Source organism: Oncorhynchus tshawytscha, unplaced genomic scaffold (assembly GCF_018296145.1).
Source record: "Oncorhynchus tshawytscha isolate Ot180627B unplaced genomic scaffold, Otsh_v2.0 Un_contig_57_pilon_pilon, whole genome shotgun sequence".
In the NCBI taxonomy this organism is placed as follows: domain Eukaryota; kingdom Metazoa; phylum Chordata; class Actinopteri; order Salmoniformes; family Salmonidae; genus Oncorhynchus; species Oncorhynchus tshawytscha.
The window spans coordinates 257,387-276,858 of NW_024609823.1; the positions used below are offsets into that span (position 1 = coordinate 257,387).

The 19,472-nt window shown below is 40.9% G+C and overlaps 2 protein-coding genes across 2 annotated transcripts; both read right to left on the bottom strand.

The window, feature by feature from the left end:
- Positions 1-884: 884 nt before the first annotated feature.
- On the bottom strand, positions 885-5,078 carry LOC112238808 (guanylyl cyclase-activating protein 2-like). The gene is made up of 4 exons (XM_024407341.2): positions 5,043-5,078; positions 4,333-4,482; positions 3,811-3,916; positions 885-1,811 (listed from the first exon to the last, which is right to left on the bottom strand). Exons 1-4 carry the CDS (start codon positions 5,076-5,078, stop codon positions 1,708-1,710), a joined length of 396 nt encoding a protein of 131 aa, XP_024263109.1. The 3' UTR covers positions 885-1,707.
- A 6,957-nt stretch (positions 5,079-12,035) lies between these two features.
- On the bottom strand, positions 12,036-17,507 carry LOC112238811 (guanylyl cyclase-activating protein 2-like). Its single transcript, XM_024407344.2, has 4 exons — positions 17,143-17,507; positions 14,778-14,927; positions 13,759-13,855; positions 12,036-13,046 (listed from the first exon to the last, which is right to left on the bottom strand). Exons 1-4 carry the CDS (start codon positions 17,332-17,334, stop codon positions 12,925-12,927), a joined length of 561 nt encoding a protein of 186 aa, XP_024263112.2. The 5' UTR covers positions 17,335-17,507; the 3' UTR covers positions 12,036-12,924.
- Positions 17,508-19,472: the final 1,965 nt, after the last annotated feature.

Consider the following 19,472-nt stretch of genomic DNA (forward strand, 5'->3'; position numbering starts at 1 on the left):
TAATGACCTGTCGGTAGTGGGACAGCTCTTTCAAATAATGACCTGTCGGTAGTGGGACAGCTCTTTCAAATAATGACCTGTCGGTAGAGGGACAGCTCTTTCAAATAATGACCTGTCGGTAGTGGGACAGCTCTTTCAAATAATGACCTGTCGGTAGTGGGACAGCTCTTTCAAATAATGACCTGTCGGTAGTGGGACAGCTCTTTCAAATAATGACCTGTCGGTAGTGGGACAGCTCTTTCAAATAATGACCTGTCGGTAGTGGGACAGCTCTTTCAAATAATGACCTGTCGGTAGAGGGACAGCTCTTTCAAATAATGACCTGTCGGTAGTGGGACAGCTCTTTCAAATAATGACCTGTCGGTAGTGGGACAGCTCTTTCAAATAATGACCTGTCGGTAGTGGGACAGCTCTTTCAAATAATGACCTGTCGGTAGAGGGACAGCTCTTTCAAATAATGACCTGTCGGTAGTGGGACAGCTCTTTCAAATAATGACCTGTCGGTAGAGGGACAGCTCTTTCAAATAATGACCTGTCGGTAGAGGGACAGCTCTTTCAAATAATGACCTGTCGGTAGTGGGACAGCTCTTTCAAATAATGACCTGTCGGTAGAGGGACAGCTCTTTCAAATAATGACCTGTCGGTAGAGGGACAGCTCTTTCAAATAATGACCTGTCGGTAGAGGGACAGCTCTTTCAAATAATGACCTGTCGGTAGAGGGACAGCTCTTTCAAATAATGACCTGTCGGTAGAGGGACAGCTCTTTCAAATAATGACCTGTCGGTAGTGGGACAGCTCTTTCAAATAATGACCTGTCGGTAGTGGGACAGCTCTTTCAAATAATGATAGTGGGACAGCTCCAAATAATGACCGGTAGTGGGACAGCTCTTTCAAATAATGACCTGTCGGTAGAGGGACAGCTCTTTCAAATAATGACCTGTCGGTAGTGGGACAGCTCTTTCAAATAATGACCTGTCGGTAGAGGGACAGCTCTTTCAAATAATGACCTGTCGGTAGTGGGACAGCTCTTTCAAATAATGACCTGTCGGTAGTGGGACAGCTCTTTCAAATAATGACCTGTCGGTAGTGGGACAGCTCTTTCAAATAATGACCTGTCGGTAGAGGGACAGCTCTTTCAAATAATGACCTGTCGGTAGAGGGACAGCTCTTTCAAATAATGACCTGTCGGTAGAGGGACAGCTCTTTCAAATAATGACCTGTCGGTAGAGGGACAGCTCTTTCAAATAATGACCTGTCGGTAGAGGGACAGCTCTTTCAAATAATGACCTGTCGGTAGAGGGACAGCTCTTTCAAATAATGACCTGTCGGTAGTGGGACAGCTCTTTCAAATAATGACCTGTCGGTAGAGGGACAGCTCTTTCAAATAATGACCTGTCGGTAGTGGGACAGCTCTTTCTGCATACCTCCGTTTGTTTCATCCCGGCCGTCATTCTAAATCATGCAGAGCTTTTGGCAGTTGATTGTCGTGAAAAAGGGGGAAATCTTCATGTCATCTCGAATTTAAAACCAGCCACAAATCTCTCATCTCTCTCACAGGATTGTACGATATGGCACCATGTGTTTTGTTAATAGCTCTGTCCTTTGTCCATATCAATATATTGTCTATATATCTTACAAATATCGTTGTAGGAATCCAATCCACTTGTTGTTCTTCCTCTGCAGTTCTTCCTCCACATTATTCCTCTGCTATTCTAGGAACCACCCACAGGGCCTCATGTCCAGCTGGAGCTGGTCCAGCACCCACTGGTCCTTCTGAGCCCCATCCAGGAACTCCTCCAGGGAAATCTGGCCTGAAAACGGGAGAGATAGAGAATGAAAGGAATACCTGTATATATGTGTGTATAGATATATACTGAACATATATACCGTATACACAATCAGTTTATCAGTACCAGTTTATTAGGTACACCACCCAGGTCACAAAAATGGTACGCTCCTACAGACTTTGAGCCACGTGGTCATGGCTTGCTATATAAAGCAGGCAGACAGGCATCAGGTTATTGTTTGATTGAACATTAGAATGGGCAAAACAAGTGACCTAAGCGACTTTGAGTGTGGTATGATCGTCGGCGCCAGGCACGCCGGTTCCAGTATCTCAGAAACGGACGGCCTCCTGGGCTTTTCACGCACGACAGTGTCTAAGGTTTACCAAGAATTGTGCGAAAAACAACCAGTTAGTGGCAATCATGTGGGCGAAAACAGCTCGTTGATGAGAGGTCGAAGGAGAATGGCAAGAATTGTGCAAGCTAAAAGGCAGGCCACAAACAGGCAAATAACGGCACAGTACAACAGTGGTGTGCAGAACGGTCCTTGTCACGGATGGGCTACTGCAGCAGATGACCACACCGGGTTCTACTGCTATCAGCTAATAACAAGAAGAAGGTCCAGTGGACACGCCATCACCAACACTGGACAATTGAGGAGTGGAAAAACTTTGCCTAGTCTGATGAATCCCTGTTCCTGTATTATCATGCTGATGCTACAGGAACAGGGATCAGGATTTGGCTTAACGATTTGGCGTAAGCAGCATGAGTCCATGGCCCCATCCTGCGCTGGTGTCAATGGTACAGGCTGGTGGCAGTGGTGTAATGGTGTGGGGAATGTTTTCCTGGCACATGTTAGGTCCCTTAGTACCGATTGAGCAATGTTTCCATGCCCTGAAGAATTCAGGCTGTTCTGGAGGCAAAGGTGGATCCCAGGTGAAAGCTATGTTATGAAAAGAGCAAGTGTTCTTAATGTTTTGTACACTCAGTTTATATATACAATCGGTACCTTAATGATTGACAAAAATTACTGTATAAAAAAAAATTACTGTATAAAATAAATAATTCAAATACTGAGCTAGATTGTATGCTAGAGAACATTTTATAAATTGTATTATTTTAATACAATTGCTCAGAGAAAGCAATTTCGTTTAACAAGCAATATTCTGTTCTCAACAAGGTAGGGGTCTTACTTATTCACACCCCTGTTTTGAAAACCTTTCAATACCTCATCTTTGAGAGGATAACGCTATTGAGTCTTTTTCAATAACAAAAACTATGAGTTGGAGAACATATTGGGAAGGATCTTAGACCATTCCTCCATACAGAATCCTTCCAGATCCTTGATCTTCTTCTGTCTGTGCTTATGGACTGCCCTCTTCAATTCAAAACACAGGTTGTCAATGGGGTTCAAGTCCGGAGACTGAAATGGCCATTGCAAAATGTTGATTTTTGTGGTCAATTAACCACTTCTTTGTGCATGTTGATGTGTGCTTGGGGTTAATGTCTTGCTGGAACATCCACTTGCAGCTAAGTTTTAGTCTGGCAGATGCAACCAGGTTTTTGGCTAAAATGTTCTGGTACTTGGTAAAGTTCATGATGCCATTAACCTTAAAGTTCCCCAGGACCAGTAGGGATGAGGTATTTTCTGCAGATGCATTGTACTTTCGAAGGCCAAACTCACCGCGGGTGAGCGAGGCCAAATACCTCTATTTTCGTGTCATATGACCATATCGCCGGTTTCGATCCAAGTGCCAATGCCGTTTAGCAAAATCCTGGTGGTGCTATGGTCAGATGACATTAAAATAGAGCTCTTTGGCCACGCACACCAATGGTGCGAACAAATGTTTGCACTCTCGTCATCTCAACATTGCTGGCTCTGCACATACACCTTCAATTGCCTTGTTGAAATGTTTAGCGTTACCTTACTACACCCATAATGTAATGAGGATGTTGCACAGATACAGGCCTACACAGATAAAACCATTTCTAATGATAGACAGACACCTCACATGTATAGACTTACTGTCTTTATTCTTATCCACCAGGTCAAAGATCCGCTCAGTGATTTGATCAGGGGTCAGGTTCTCCGTTTCAGATGGGTTCCCATGCCTCTTGATATTGTAGATGATCTGCAGAGAGAGGAAGACATGAGAACATGTATTTACTATGGTGAGTGGAAGCAGGGTACATACACACATTTTGTCTAGATTGAAGCAGATGATGGTACACTACACACAAAGGTGTTTTTAATGGCTCAATATGCTGCATGTCATATCATATCAAATGTATAGTGTCATATCCCTGCATATAATTAGGCTTGCTGGTTATATGGTTTTGGTATGCACAGTTCATTAAAAATGAGTACAATTAGCATGGGAAAATGTTGAGGCATCTCAATTTGATGAGAGGATCATACACAGTATATTGTTTACATACATCAAGTTCAGAGAGGATCTCTGGCAGCATACACCGCTGTTTAGCTTCAGGGTACTTCAAAATAATAAGAAAGAAACCACATCTAAACATGAAACCCCTATACACTTACTTTGATAACTTGTTTTAGCTCCTTTTTGTCAAGATGTCCGTTTCCATCTCTGTCATAAAATTTGAAAGAAGACCTCGGTCGGTCCTCGAGCTTTCCTCTAAGAACGAGGTGCACTGCTGCCACATACCCCATAAAGTCTAGTGTGATGTCCTATGGACAAAATAAATAAATAATTTTAGAGGGAAAAACAAGGAATTAAATAAACTTAACACCAATGAATGTGATGTAGGTGAGGATCTCTGTGTGACGTTGTTACGTGGTTGAGCGTTTCAGCACCACGGACAGCGCGTGGGGATATCCAAAACAGAATCTGCGTAGAAGCCAGGGCAGACGTTTACATTTTAGTCATTTGAGCCATTTGAGCCACTTATCCAGAGCAACTTGCAGTTGCTATTAGGGTTAAGTGCCTTGCTCAAGGGCACATCAACATATATATATCACCGGCTCGGGGATTGAACCAGGCTAGCGACCTTTCGGTTACTGGTCCAAAGCTCTTAACAGCTAGGCTACCTGCTTACCTTTAATTCATATATTTAATGTTGTGTTTCTCTAGGCTATATAACCAAGATATTATCACAATTAATGACTCGTTTTATAATATACAACTGTCTCAGCTTCTGACAAAGTCTACTAGCCTACTGATGTCCATGATCCCTTCCTCTGAAGATACTTAGCTTAATAAATCAGTACAAAGGTACCTAAAAACGTACATGGGTTGCATCAAACAATCGAAACACATTGTCCATGTATGCGGAATCCTCTATCAAATCGCTGTTAATTCCAGATTTTCTAGAATTTGTGTAAATGCAGGTTGCCACTGGGACACTCGCTGGCGAACTTTCGGTAGAGTTCCTGGATATGTGTGAGGGCCACCTCGTTGTCTAGCTCACTGTGCGACTGACCCATGGTTGAGCAGATCCAAGTCCTTTAAAGGTTTTATTTATTTATTTTTATTTATCCTGTTATTTTACCAGGTAAGTTGACTGAGAACACATTCTCATTTGCAGCAACGACCTGGGGAATAGTTACAGGGGAGAGGAGGGGGATTAATGAGCCAATTGTAAACGGGGGATTATTAGGTGACCATGATGGTTTGAGGGCCAGATTGGGAATTTAGCCAGGACACCAGGGTTAACACCCCTACTCTTACAATAAGTGCCATGGGATCTTTAATGACCTCAGAGAGTCAGGACACCCGTTTAACGTCCCATCCAAAAGAGAGCACCCTACACAGGGTAGTGTCCCCAATCACTGCCCTGGGGCATTGGGATATTTTTTAGACCAGAGGAAAGAGTGCCTCCTACTGGCCCTCCAACACCACTTCCAGCAGCATCTGGTCTACCATCCAGGAACTGACCAGGACCAACCCTGCTTAGCTTCAGAAGCAAGCCAGCAGTGGTATGCTGCTGGCAAGGTAGTCTATGAAGTTTCAATTAATAACTTGAATTGATTTCAATTGATGGTAAAGTCATCTACCACAGCCATTCATTCAACACGCTCAGAGACCACACACCAGGTTTGTGCCCACGTCAATGAGTTTGAGGATTAACCCAACATTGGGCGATATTTTAGATCCGTTATAAAGCAATCCAATCAAGACAGGCAGGAACAAATCAAGATGCGTCAAAACCCGTGTTTATTTATCCTTTATTTTACCAGGTAAGTTGACTGAGAACACGTTCTCATTTGCAGCAACAACCTGGGGAATAGTTACAGGGGAGAGGAGGGGGATTAATGAGCCAATTGTAAACTGGGGATTATTAGGTGACCATGATGGTTTGAGGGCCAGATTGGGAATTTAGTCAGGACTCCGGGGTTAACACCCCTACTCTTACGATAGGTGCCATGGGATCTTTATTGACCTCAGAGAGTCAGGACACCCGTTTAACGTCCCATCCAAAAGAGAGCACCATACACAGGGCAGTGGCCCCAATCACTGCCCTGGGGGATTGGGATTTTTTTTTAGACCAGAGGAAAGAGTGCCTCCTACTGGCCCTCCAACACCACTTCCAGCAGCATCTGGTCTCCCATCCAGGAACTGACCAGGACCAACCCTGCTTAGCTTCAGAAGCAAGCCAGCAGTGGCATGCAGGGTGGTATGCTGCTGGCAAGATAAGGTACTATTCCATTCTTTGGATATTTGAGGGGATTATTTAACAATTCACCAATATTAATGACTGGTGAAGTCAACCGATGACCCTCCACACTGAAAAGGGTTTTACCTAGAACCAAAATGATTCTATCTGGAACCAAAAAGGGTTCTTCAAAGGGTTGTCTTATCGGGACAGCTGAAGAACCCTTTTCTAAGAGGGTGTAGCTACTCAGACCACAAAGTCTAAGTCATTTAATTAGCCTCATGTTGCCCACTCCACATTTGCCTCTGCTCTTTATCAGACAAGTCACCAAAGCTAACATGAAGTTCCATTTGCTTGGTATTTATTCAACCTTAGTTTAAATCCAGGACAGTCTCATTGGAATACATCTATTTTGCGAGAGCGACCTGAGTAGATTCATGTTTAAGCATATGGATATATTCATTAAACACTGAATACCACATGCCAGTGACCTGGTATGTGGGTAAATAGCTAGGATTAATTGAGTGTATTCATTCATTAAACACTGAATACCACATGCCAGTGACCTGGTATGTGGGTAAATAGCTAGGATTAATTGAGTGTATTCATTCATTAAACACTGAATACCACATGCCAGTGACCTGGTATGTGGGTAAATAGCTAGGATTAATTGAGTGTATTCATTCATTAAACAATTTGAGATGACTGAATAGCCTAAACAACGACTTTGTATATGTGTTTCAGAGTGTTTGCCTGTAGTTAATATATTAATTGACTTAGTGGATTTAATTAAATTCAGGTGTGTGTCCCAGGTCACCGTGTAACTCACACCTGTGCTCACTGATACATGAACAAGGCAAAGCCTCCAACTTTACATTCCAGAAAAACAAATGTGAAGAAGTCATTAGATCCCATATATGCATTTAGCAGTGACACTAAACAAAAATTGTGTGTGTGTGTGTTGTGTAATAATTAGCCTTAGCTGTGAAATCCAGTTAAAGTATTAGCTGAATACTCACCTTTCACCGTGTTATCAACCTACTGTAGTCTGACCCCAAGAGGACAGTGAACCTCAGGGGAATCAATCACCTAAAAAAACAGACTGGGGGTGAACGGACGGACGGACAGACAGACGGACGGACGGAAAAGGCATACAGAGGTGTCTCACAACACATGTTGCATAAGGAAGTGTGTGTGCATGCGTGTCTGTGTGTGTGTGTTAGGAGGATACATCCCTTCATTAATTGCACAGGGGATTCATTATATGAATAAAAATGGAATCAAATCAATGGTCATCAAAAACCTACAGGTGACCTAAATCCGCTTTATATTCTGCATATGGACATACAGCCCTAAACATATGGATAAAGAGACATACATCAGAGAATCCATATAACATATGGATAAAGAGACATACAGCAGAGAATCCATATAACATATGGATAAAGAGACATACAGCAGAGAATCAGTATAACATATGGATAAAGAGACATACAGCAGAGAATCTGTATAACATATGGATAAAGAGACATACAGCAGAGAATCCATATAACATATGGATAAAGAGAGACATACAGCAGAGAATCTGTATAACATATGGATAAAGAGACATACAGCAGAGAATCTGTATAACATATGGATAAAGAGAGACATACAGCAGAGAATCAGTATAACATATGGATAAAAGAGACATACAGCAGAGAATCAGTATAACAGCAGAGAATCAGTATAACATATGGATAAAGAGAGACATACAGCAGAGAACAGTATAACATATGGCAGAGAATCAGAGAATCTGTATAACATATGGATAAAGAGAACTGTATAACAGCAGAGAATCTGTATAACATATGGATAAAGAGACATACAGCAGAGAATCAGTATAACATATGGATAAAAGAGACATACAGCAGAGAATCAGTATAACATATGGATAAAGAGACATACACAGAGAATCAGTATAACATATGGATAAAGAGACAGAGAATCAGTATAACATATGGATAAAGAGACATACAGCAGAGAATCCATATAACATATGGATAAAGAGACATACAGCAGAGAATCTGTATAACATATGGATAAAGAGAGACATACAGCAGAGAATCAGTATAACATATGGATAAAGAGAGACATACAGCAGAGAATCAGTATAACATATGGATAAAGAGAGACATACAGCAGAGAATCAGTATAACATATGGATAAAGAGAGACATACAGCAGAGAATACGTATAAAACTACATTTTAATACAGTAAGTCATCACAGGTCCACAATAGAGTGCATCTGGAGCGTCTAAAAGGTTCACAGTGAATGTACTGTACACACATTGGAGAGCATAGAGAAGACCGCTCATGAACCCTGGACACTCTCTCACTTCCCCTCTTTCTCACTCTTCCATCCTCACAGAGAATCAGACAGCTGGGTGTGATTTCTTGTTATAAAACGGGTAGTTTGGATCCTGGATGCTGATTGGATCCTCGATGCTGATTGGATCCTCGATGCTGATTGCTCGGGTATTTGTATGCATGTTGTGAACCTTTTTTAAAAAGCAGTAAGGCACGTGACACTACACTATAATGAATATAGTCCCAGGTAAATGGTTTTAAAAGCCTTCTGCTAGCACTATCATGGCACAAGGCAAGAACAAGATGCAGACACAGGAGGAAGATGGTTGGTGTTTAAGATGTTTAATAATCCAAAAGGAGTAGGCAAGAGAATGGTCGTGGACAGGTCAAAGGTCAAAACCAGTTCAGAGTCCAGGAGGTACAGAGTGGCAGACAGGCTCGAGGTCAAGGCAGGTAGAATAGTCATGCAGGTCAGTACAGAGTCCAGAAACAGCCAAGGGACAAAACCAGGAGGACTAGAAAAAGGAGAATAGCAAAGGCAGGAGAACAGGAAAAACAGCTGGTTGACTTGGAAACATACAAGATGAACTGGCACAGAGAGACAGGAAACACAGGGATAAATACACTGGCCCAGAGAGACAGGAAACACAGGGATAAATACACTGGCCCAGAGAGACAGGAAACACAGGGATAAATACACTGGCACAGAGAGACAGGAAACACAGGGATAAATACACTGGGGAAAACAAGCGACACCTGGAGGGGTTGGAGACAATAACAAGGACAGGTGAAATAGACCAGGGTGTGACAAGCACATCAAGACGAACAACGGCATTTACCTGTGATTATATTCATGATATAGCATGGACTCTTGTGCCTTAATGTTTGAACAAACCTCTGTTCTGAGACAACGATGCCTTGTGCGTAGAAATGTTATGTATCACAGTATCATGTAACAGAGTGGAGCAAGAGTTCAAAACAATGGTCCTCTTGAATGTGGGTTTTCAGCTGAGCCAATCTTCTAACTGCACTCTGACTATTGATTTGGACATATAACCTGCATAATACCCTAGAGTGGTAGGCTACATGAAGACCAATGCTGGGAACCCTTGTCATGGATGCAAGGAGGTTTTTCCATTGGGACACCCCACCCAAGAAAATACTAGTGGAAAGCTTCTTTCTCCCTGAGGTATGCCTACATGGCTGGGTGGCTTTGCAAATCAAATCCAGTTTATTTGTCATATGCACAGGATACACTTGGTGTACATACACAGTACAATGAAATGCTTACTTACAGGTACACCTCTCAGCTATGCGACAACAATAAGACTGTGGTTTATCATGATGGGTGCATCGATTGTCAAATAAATGAACAAAGAATGGTTGCTATGGTGAGACCACTTAATGGGACATGCTTGCATTAGATTAAACAAAATGGAAATATAGATATTTGGTGTAAATGTGTGGAATGCACATAATTCTACACAAAATTCTACATTTTTTGTATGAGGATTGTTCTATCTAGAATGATCTGTTGTGTTATCTTTAGTCATTACTTGGATCAAATATCACAGCACTTGCTGACTAGATGTTGATCAAAAGGTGAATTCTTAATCATGGTTAATTCTTCATCAAAGGGTTGATTTAAGTATCTCAAATACAATTTGTGGAATCGTGATGTGTGGACAATAGTAAAGCTTAAAAATGTTTAAAGATATTCCAAAATGTAGACTACATGAAAGAAATTAACATAAAATACTTAAAATAACCTCTTTGGGAACTTGCAACAATGGTACAGTCGTGTCCAAAAGTTTTGTGAATGACACAAATATTAATTTTCACAAAGTCTGCTGCCTCAGTTTTTATGATTGCAATTTGCATATACTCCAGAATGTTATGAAGAATGTTCAAATGAATTGCAATTAATTGCAAAGTCCCTCTTTGCCATGCAAATGAACTGAATCCCCCCAAAAACATTTCCACTGCATTTCAGCCCTGCCACAAAAGGACCAGCTGACATCATGTCAGTGATTCTCTCATTAACACAGGTGTGATTGTTGAAGAGGACAAGGCTGGAGATCACTCTGTCATGCTGATTGAGTTCGAATAACAGACTGTAAGCTTCAAAAGAAGGGTGGTGCTTGGAATCATTGTTCTTCCTCTGTCAATCATGGTTACCTGCAAGGAAACACGTGCCGTCATCATTGCTTTGCACAAAAAGGGCTTCACAGGCAAGGATATTGCTGCCAGTAAGATTGCACCTAAATCAACCATTTATCAGATCATCAAGAACTTCAAGGAAAGCGGTTCAATTGTTGTGAAGAAGGCTTCAGGGCGCCCAAGTAAGTCCAGCAAGCACCAGGACCGTCTCTTAAAGTTGATTCAGCTGCAGGATCGGGGCACCACCAGTACAGAGCTTGCTCAGGAATGCCAGCAGGCAGGTGTGAGTGCATCTGCATGCACAGTGAGGTGAAGACTTTTGGAGGATGGCCTGGTGTCAAGAAGGGCAGCTAAGAAGCCACTTCTCTACAGGAAAAACATCAGGGACAGACTGATATTCTGTAAAAGGTACAGGGATTGGACTGCTGAGGACTGGGGTAATGTCATTTTCTCTGACAAATCCCCTTTCCAAATTGTTTGGGGCATCTGGAAAAAAGCTTGTCCGGAGAAGACAAGGTGAGCGCTACCATCAGTCCTGTGTCATGCCAACAGTAAAGCATCCTGAGACCGTTCATGTGTGGGGTTGCTTCTCAGCCAAGGGAGTGGGCTCACTCACAATTTTGCCTAAGAACACAGCCATGAATAAAGAATGGTACCAACACATCCTCCGAGAGCAACTTCTCCCGACCTTCCAGGAACAGTTTGGTGACGAACTATGCCTTTTCCTGCATGATGGAGCACCTTGCCATAAGGCAAAAGTGATAACTAAGTGGCTCGGGGAACAAAACATAGATATTTTGAGTCCATGGCCAGGAAACTCCCCAGACCTTAATCCCATTGAGAACTTGTGGTCAATCCTCAAGAGGCAGGTGGACAAACAAAAACCCACAAATTCTGACAAACTCCAAGCATTGATTATGCAAGAATGGGCTGCCATCAGTCAGGATGTGGCCCAGAGGTTAATTGAAAGCATGCCAGGGTGGATTGCAGAGGTCTTGAAAAAGAAGGGTCAACACTGCAAATATTGACTCTTTGATCAACTTCATGTAATTGTCAATAAAAGCCTTTGACACTTATGAAATGCTTGTAATTATACTTCAGTATTCCATAGTAACATCTGACAAAAATATCTAAAGACACTGAAGCAGCAAACTTTGTGAAAATTTATATTTGTGTCATTTTCAAAACTTTTGGTCACGACTATAGCCAACAGTTTGGTTCACAGTTTAAACTCTACTGATAATTTAAAGGTTTTTAAAGTTTTTTTGTGATGCCTCATTGTTTTTGACAGGTATGACGAAAGGATTTGAAGTACTTGACATTGAATAATATAACATATCCCCATTCTAAATTCTCTGATGTGATATAAATTCCTTAAACATAATAGGTCAAATAAATATGGGTAACATAACATGATATATCACATTTAGGTTACTAACGGTATGATATTTGCATTGATATAATGTTTTGAAATATTACTTTGTACTTGAAAGTATAAGGTTGTGAAATAATTATTTTGATTATATAATATTATTAATATGATAATTTCATAACCATTGTCACAATATTACTGAGTATAGAATTCCATAATCTTTTACATTTGAATGCAATGTAAATACTCAAACTGCGGATAGTGACCCTGTGTAATATCATATCACACAATATGACCTTTGAACTCTGTTTGAAATCTACCAGAGTTCCAGTGATCTATGACAGTCATGTGCTGAATGAGACTCCATCCTGTCAGCTGGTCCCAACTCAAAAAGAGAACGCCTGTTGTTCCGACACATCAACGTGCATGGACAGCATGTTAAAAGAACAACTACAAGAAGTGATACGGAGGAAAGTGCTCCATGTCTATGCCTGAACCACCACAAGCAAACATGGAGGCAGAACCAGATCTTTAGGCCCAAGGCATCAGGTTTCTTGTGAGAAAAAGACAAAACTCAGATGTCATTTGAGGGACACAACCCCTCTCTGTGTAGATGGGAGAGCCTGTTTGGAAGGCTCAGGTCATTTTTACACAGTTCTGCATGACCCAGCCACTAGCGTTGACGTCCAGCTTGAGCATATTCATGACCCACTCGTCCTTCTGGGCCCCCTCCATGAACTCAGTAAAGGAAATCTGGCCTGTAATAGAAGGAAAAATATATACATTTTGGTGGGCAATGATTCAAGATCTTTCTCAGGTTAAGGTTACTGATATAACTCGGATGTAGTGCCAACTTAGTAAGAAAGTAGGAAATCATTCATGCTTATTAAAAGTAGGAAGCCATTCATGCTTATTAAAAGTAGGAAGCCATTCCTGCTTATTAAAAGTAGGAAGCCATTCATGCTTATTAAAAGTAGGAAATCATTCAGGCTTATTAAAATTAGGAAGCCATTCATGCTTATTAAAAGTAGGAAGCCATTCATGCTTATTAAAAGTAGGAAATCATTCAGGCTTATTAAAATTAGGAAGCCATTCACGCTTATTAAAAGTAGGAAGCCATTCATGCTTATTAAAAATAAAAATAAATAAAAAATGGCAAAACCTCCATCTTTCCTCTGTATAATGGGCCAGGTAGCACCTGACCATGAGGATGCAAGAGCAAAGTCCCCGTCAAATGGACCACCAATTAGCACTAGCATTACCTAATCCTGGTCATTACATCAGACTGACCAGTGTGTAAAGGCAGTGACAAAGGCATATTGTCTCTCGCTGATGGAAGATGGCATTACATGTAAGCCCTTAGAGCACAGATTGTTCATTGTGGTGGTTTGATGAAAGTACTGTATATTTGGTACAGATTTGAATGCATGTTCAGCCGTATATATGAATATATCTTAACCGGGCACTTACCGTCATGATTCTGGTCGACCAGCTCAAAGATCCTGTCACAGACTTCATTAGGTGTCATGTTTATGGCAGTTGTATGAATTTTGATTTTGTAAATGATCTGCAATTGTATGAGATACATTTCATTACATACAGTGTGGTATTTGACAGAAGTGTTTTTTACAGTTGTCCTATCTCAAATGGTATACATTTAAAAGGGTGTCAACATAAAAAGATGGGTTTATCCCATTGACGAAAAATCTAAAGTTGTATAAACTTTTATATGACAGAAATAATATTTTGTCTAGTGTTGTTTATCTGAGCTGAATTTACTGAGTTCACATAAGGTAACATTTAAGGCAGATGGGCAACAAAATTATGATATAATATATATATATATCCTATATCATATCATCAGTGGGGTATAACACATCTTTAGAAATTGATTTTTTTTTACATTGAAACAATACTGTGACATTAGGCCTTTTTAATTGACAAAGGAAAAAGATTGAGGTCCTATATATACAGTAAATACCAGAGCCGTGAACTCAGCTGACCTATAGGCATGGGGGCTGGTTCAGTTCAGAACCAGATAAGCTATAGGATCAGGGCTAGGTGTTCCCAAGAATAATTGGTATTAAAGCCACTTGCTCCTCCCATCCTTTCATCCAATAACATGTACGACCAGAATTAGATTTGTGAAAACCCCAGTCATCCCACGTAGTCGCTTCTCCTGACCTGATCCTAATCCCTCACCTGATCCCAATCCCTGACCTGCAGCATATGAAGGCACTGCTCTAATAACATTAGTTTTATGCAATACCTGTATTATACAAGTATTATACAAGTTATACAATTTAGAAAACTTCAAACTGAGTATTGCAGATTATACTACCAAAATGTGTCCAGCTGTTCTTACCCTTAGAAAAGAAGGTGCATAGCCTAGCCTAACTGATCTACAACTACTAGTAGCCAACTGCAGGCCCAAACGAAGCAGCCAGTCAATAGCATAATGCAGAGGAAGATTATGTGTCATTTCTTACCCGAATGAGGTTTTTCACCTCTTGTCGGTCTAACTTGCCATTCCCGTCCTTGTCGTAGATTTTAAAGGACCACTTTAACCTATCCTCAAGATTCCCTCGCAATATCAGGTGAAGAGCGGCCGTATACTCCATAAAATCCAACGTGTTATCCTGTGAAAACAATACATGGATTTATTGCATGTTTACCTTTTGAATGTATATTGATAACTGAAGCTAATGCAACTAAAGGGATTGTTCACAGGTGATTCTACACCTGCATTGCTTGCTGTTCGGGGTTTTAGGCTGGGTTTCTGTACAGCACTTTGAGATATCAGCTGATGTACGAAGGGCTATATAAATACATTTGATTTGATTTGATTCACCCAAATTACAAAATTATGTCATGATACTGGTATTAGCATTATTCGTGCATTATGTCCAAATCGAAAGTATCTCAAATTGATTGTGAAGTTCAACAAAGTCATTTCTTCTGTGCCCTCAGAAAGTATTCACACCTGTTGACATTTTCCACATTTTGTTGTGTTACAGCCTGAATTTAAAATGGATTAAATTGAGATTTTTCTCACTGGTTTACACTCAATACCCCATAATGTCAAAGGGGAATCACATTTTTCCAAATTTTTACTAATTCATTTTTTAAAAATCTGCTGAAATGTCTTGAGTCAATAAATATTCAACCCCTTTGTCATGGTTTGTCTAAATAAATTAAGGAGAAAAAATGCTTAACAAGTCACATAATAAAAAGCAATAATAGTGTTTAATGTGATTTTTTAACGACTACCTCATCTCAGTACCCCACACATACAATTATCTGTAAGGTTCCTCAGTCGAGCAGTGAATTTCAAACACAGATTCAACCACAAAGACCAGGGAGGTTTTCCAATGCCTTGCAAAGAAGGGCACCTATTAGTAGATGGGTAAATATTTTAAAAGCAGACATTGAATATCCCTTTGAGCATGGTGAAGTTATAAATTACACTTTGGATGGTGTAGCCTAGTGGTTAGAAAGGTTGCTAGATCGAATCCCTAAGCTGACAAGGTAAAAATCAGTCGTTCTGCCCCTGAACAAGGCAGTTAACCCACTGTTCCTAGGCCGTCATTGTAAATAAGAATTTGTTCTTAACTGACTTGCCTAGTTAAATAAAGGTCAAATAAAAAATATGTAAAAAAAATCAATACACCCCGTCACTACAAAGATACAGGTGTCCTTCCTAACTCAGTTGCCGGAGATTAAGGAAACTGTTCAGGGATTTCATTATCAGGCTAATGGCGACTTTAAAATAGTTACAGGGTTATATAGGTTTGGTTTGAGGAAAAACTGAGGATGTATTATGTTGTAGTTACTCCAAAATATTAACCTAATTGAAAAAAAACCTAATTGACAGAGTGAGAAGATGGAAGCCTGTACAGAATGAAAAATATTCCAAAACATGCATCCTGTTTGCAACAAGGCACTAAAGTAATACTGCACAAAATGTCATGGGTATGCTTGTACTTGTTAAGGACTGGGAGTTTTCAGGATAAAAAACATACAGAATGGAGCTAAGCACAAGCAAATTCCTAGAGGACAACATGTTTCAGTTTGCATTCTACCAGAAACTGGGAGATGAATTCACCTTTCTGCAGGAGACAACCTAAAAGACAAGGCCAAATCTGCCCTGGAGTTGCTTACCAAGATAGTGAATGTTCCTGAGTGGCCGAGTTACAGTTTGGACTTAAATCTGCTTGAAAATCGATTGCAAGACTTGAAAATGGTTGTCCAGCAATTATCAACAACATATTTGACAGAGCTTGACATTTTGAAAATAATAATGGACAAATTTTGTGCAATTCAGATGTGGAATGCTCTTAGAAACTTACCCAGAAACACTCACAGCTGTAATCGCTGCCAAGGGTGATTCTAACATGTATTGACTCAGGGATGTGAATACTTATGTACATTAAATAGTTATATATTTGCAAACATTTCAAAACATTTAATTATGGGGTATTGTGTGTAGATGGGTGAGAGGAAATATATATGTAATCCATTTTGAATTCAGGCTGTAACACAACAAAATGTGGAATAAGTCAAAGGGTATACATTCTTTCTGATGGCACTGTAGATGATTTGAATATGATGCACAACATTTTTTAATATCAGCACCATGAGATTAGCATTTGGAAACAGTGCCAGGGAAACTAAACCAAAGCATGGATTGCTGTCATACCTTGCCCATAGACTGCTTACAGTGTAAGGAAACCAACATTACATTTTGTAATTTGAGTGAACTGTCCCTTTAACAGCACAATGGATGAATGGAATGGATTACATTTTTTAAAACATTATTTCCTGATTGAAAATTGTTTTACCCCCTTCACTTACCCTGTTTGTGTCGAATGAATGGAAGACAGTCTCAATGTACAAAGTCTCTTCCTCGCAGCTGGCTGGTATACCAAAGATCCGTTTTAATTCATGTAGGTGCAAAGCCCCGCTCGGGCACTCCTTCATAAAAGCCATACACAGCTCCTGAATTTGCTCCAAATCCATCTCATTGTGGCTTTCTGCTTGACCCATTGTTGCAGTTCACTTGGATGGTAGAAAATATTTTCTACAAGAATTCAAGCAAATATAGTTCAACATAAAGGTTATAAGTTAAAGGCTGGCTACTACAAGTGGCTACCGAAGCATCTGCTGACACGGTCCATCAAACTAAATGCCTTTACTCCACTTGCCAAATACCATGGCATAATGGGGGACTGGACAGAGTTGTATATTTAACCTTTCAATCACATTAACTAAGAAATCTCTCAATCCTTTGCCAAAAGAAAGGTGAGCTGTCACCTGACCATTCAAGAGTGCATGTCCTGCCATAATCCCTAGGCATGTCCTGACATACTCCCTAGGCATGTCCTGACATACTCCCTAGGCATGTCCTGACATACTCCCTAGGCATTTCCTGACATACTCCCTAGGCATGTCCTGACATACTCCCTAGGCATTTCCTGACATACTCCCTAGGCATTTCCTGACATACTCCCTAGGCATGTCCTGACATACTCCCTAGGCATTTCCTGCCATACTCCCTAGGCATTTCCTGACATACTCCCTAGGCATTTCCTGACATACTCCCTAGGCATTTCCTGACATACAGTGCCTTCAGAAAGTATTCAAACCCCTTGACTTTTTCCACATTTTTTGTGGTACAGCTTGAATTTAAAATGGATTAAATATAAAGATTTTGTATCACTAGCTTACACTCTTAGAAAAAGGGTTCCAAAAGGGTTCTGCGGCTGTCCCCATAGGAAAACACTTTTTGGTTCCGGGTAGAACTCTTTTGGAAAGGGTTCTACATGGATCCCAAAAGGGTTCTACCTGGAACCAAAATAGTTATACTTGGAACCAAAAGGGGTTCTTCAAAGGGTTAGCCTATGGGTACAGCAAAATAACACTTTCTGGTTCCTGATAGCACCTTTTTGCACACACAATAACCCATAATGTCAAAGTGGAATTGTTTTTTTAGACATTTTTACAAATTGATTCAAAATTCAAATCTGAAATGTCTTCAGTCAATAAGTATTCAATGCCTTTCTTATGACAAGCCTAAATAAGTTCAAGAGTAATGTGCTTAACAAGTCACAAGTTTCATGGACGCACTCTGTGTGCAATAATCTTATTTTAAGATAGCCACACTATCTATACAAAAGTATGTGGACACCGCTTCAAATGAGTGGATTTGGCTATTTCAGCCACAACCGTTGCTGACAGGTGTATAACATCGAGCACACATAGACAAACATTGGCCTTACTGAAGAGCTCAGTGACTTTCAACATGGCACTGTCATAGGATCCACCTTTCCAACAAGTCAGTTCGTCCTGCGAGAGCTGCCCCGGACAACTGTAAGTGCTGTTGTTGTGAAGAGGAAAGGTCTAAGATCAACAACGGCTTAGCCGCGAAGTAGTAGGCCACACAAGCTCACAGAACGCGACCACAGAGTGCTGAAGCGTGTAAAAATCTTCTGTCCTCAGTTGCAACACTCACTACTGAGTTCCAAACTGCCTCTGAAAGCAACGTCAGCACAATAACTGTTTGTCGGGAGCATCATGAAATGGGTGTCCATGGCCAAACAGCCGCACACAAGCCTAAGATCACCATGTGCAATGCCATGCATCGGCTGGAGTAGTGTAAAGCTCGCCTCCATTGGACTCTGGAGTAGTGTAAAGCTCGCCTCCATTGGACTCTGGATTAGTGTAAAGCTCGCCTCCATTGGACTCTGGATTAGTGTAAAGCTCGTCTCCATTGGACTCTGGATTAGTGTAAAGCTCGTCTCCATTAGACTCTGGAGTAGTGTAAAGCTCGTCTCCATTGGACTCTGGAGTAGTGTAAAGCTCGTCTCCATTGGACTCTGGAGTAGTGTAAAGCTCGCCTCCATTGGACTCTGGAGTAGTGTAAAGCTCGCCTACATTGGACTCTGGATTAGTGTAAAGCTCGCCTCCATTGGACTCTGGAGTAGTGTAAAGCTCGCCTCCATTGGACTCTGGAGTAGTGTAAAGCTTGTCTCCATTGGACTATGGAGTAGTGTAAAGCTCACCTCCATTAGACTCTGGAGTAGTGTAAAGCTCGCCTCCATTGGACTCTGGAGTAGTGTAAAGCTTGTCTCCATTGGACTCTGGAGTAGTGTAAAGCTCGTCTCCATTAGACTCTGGAGTAGTGT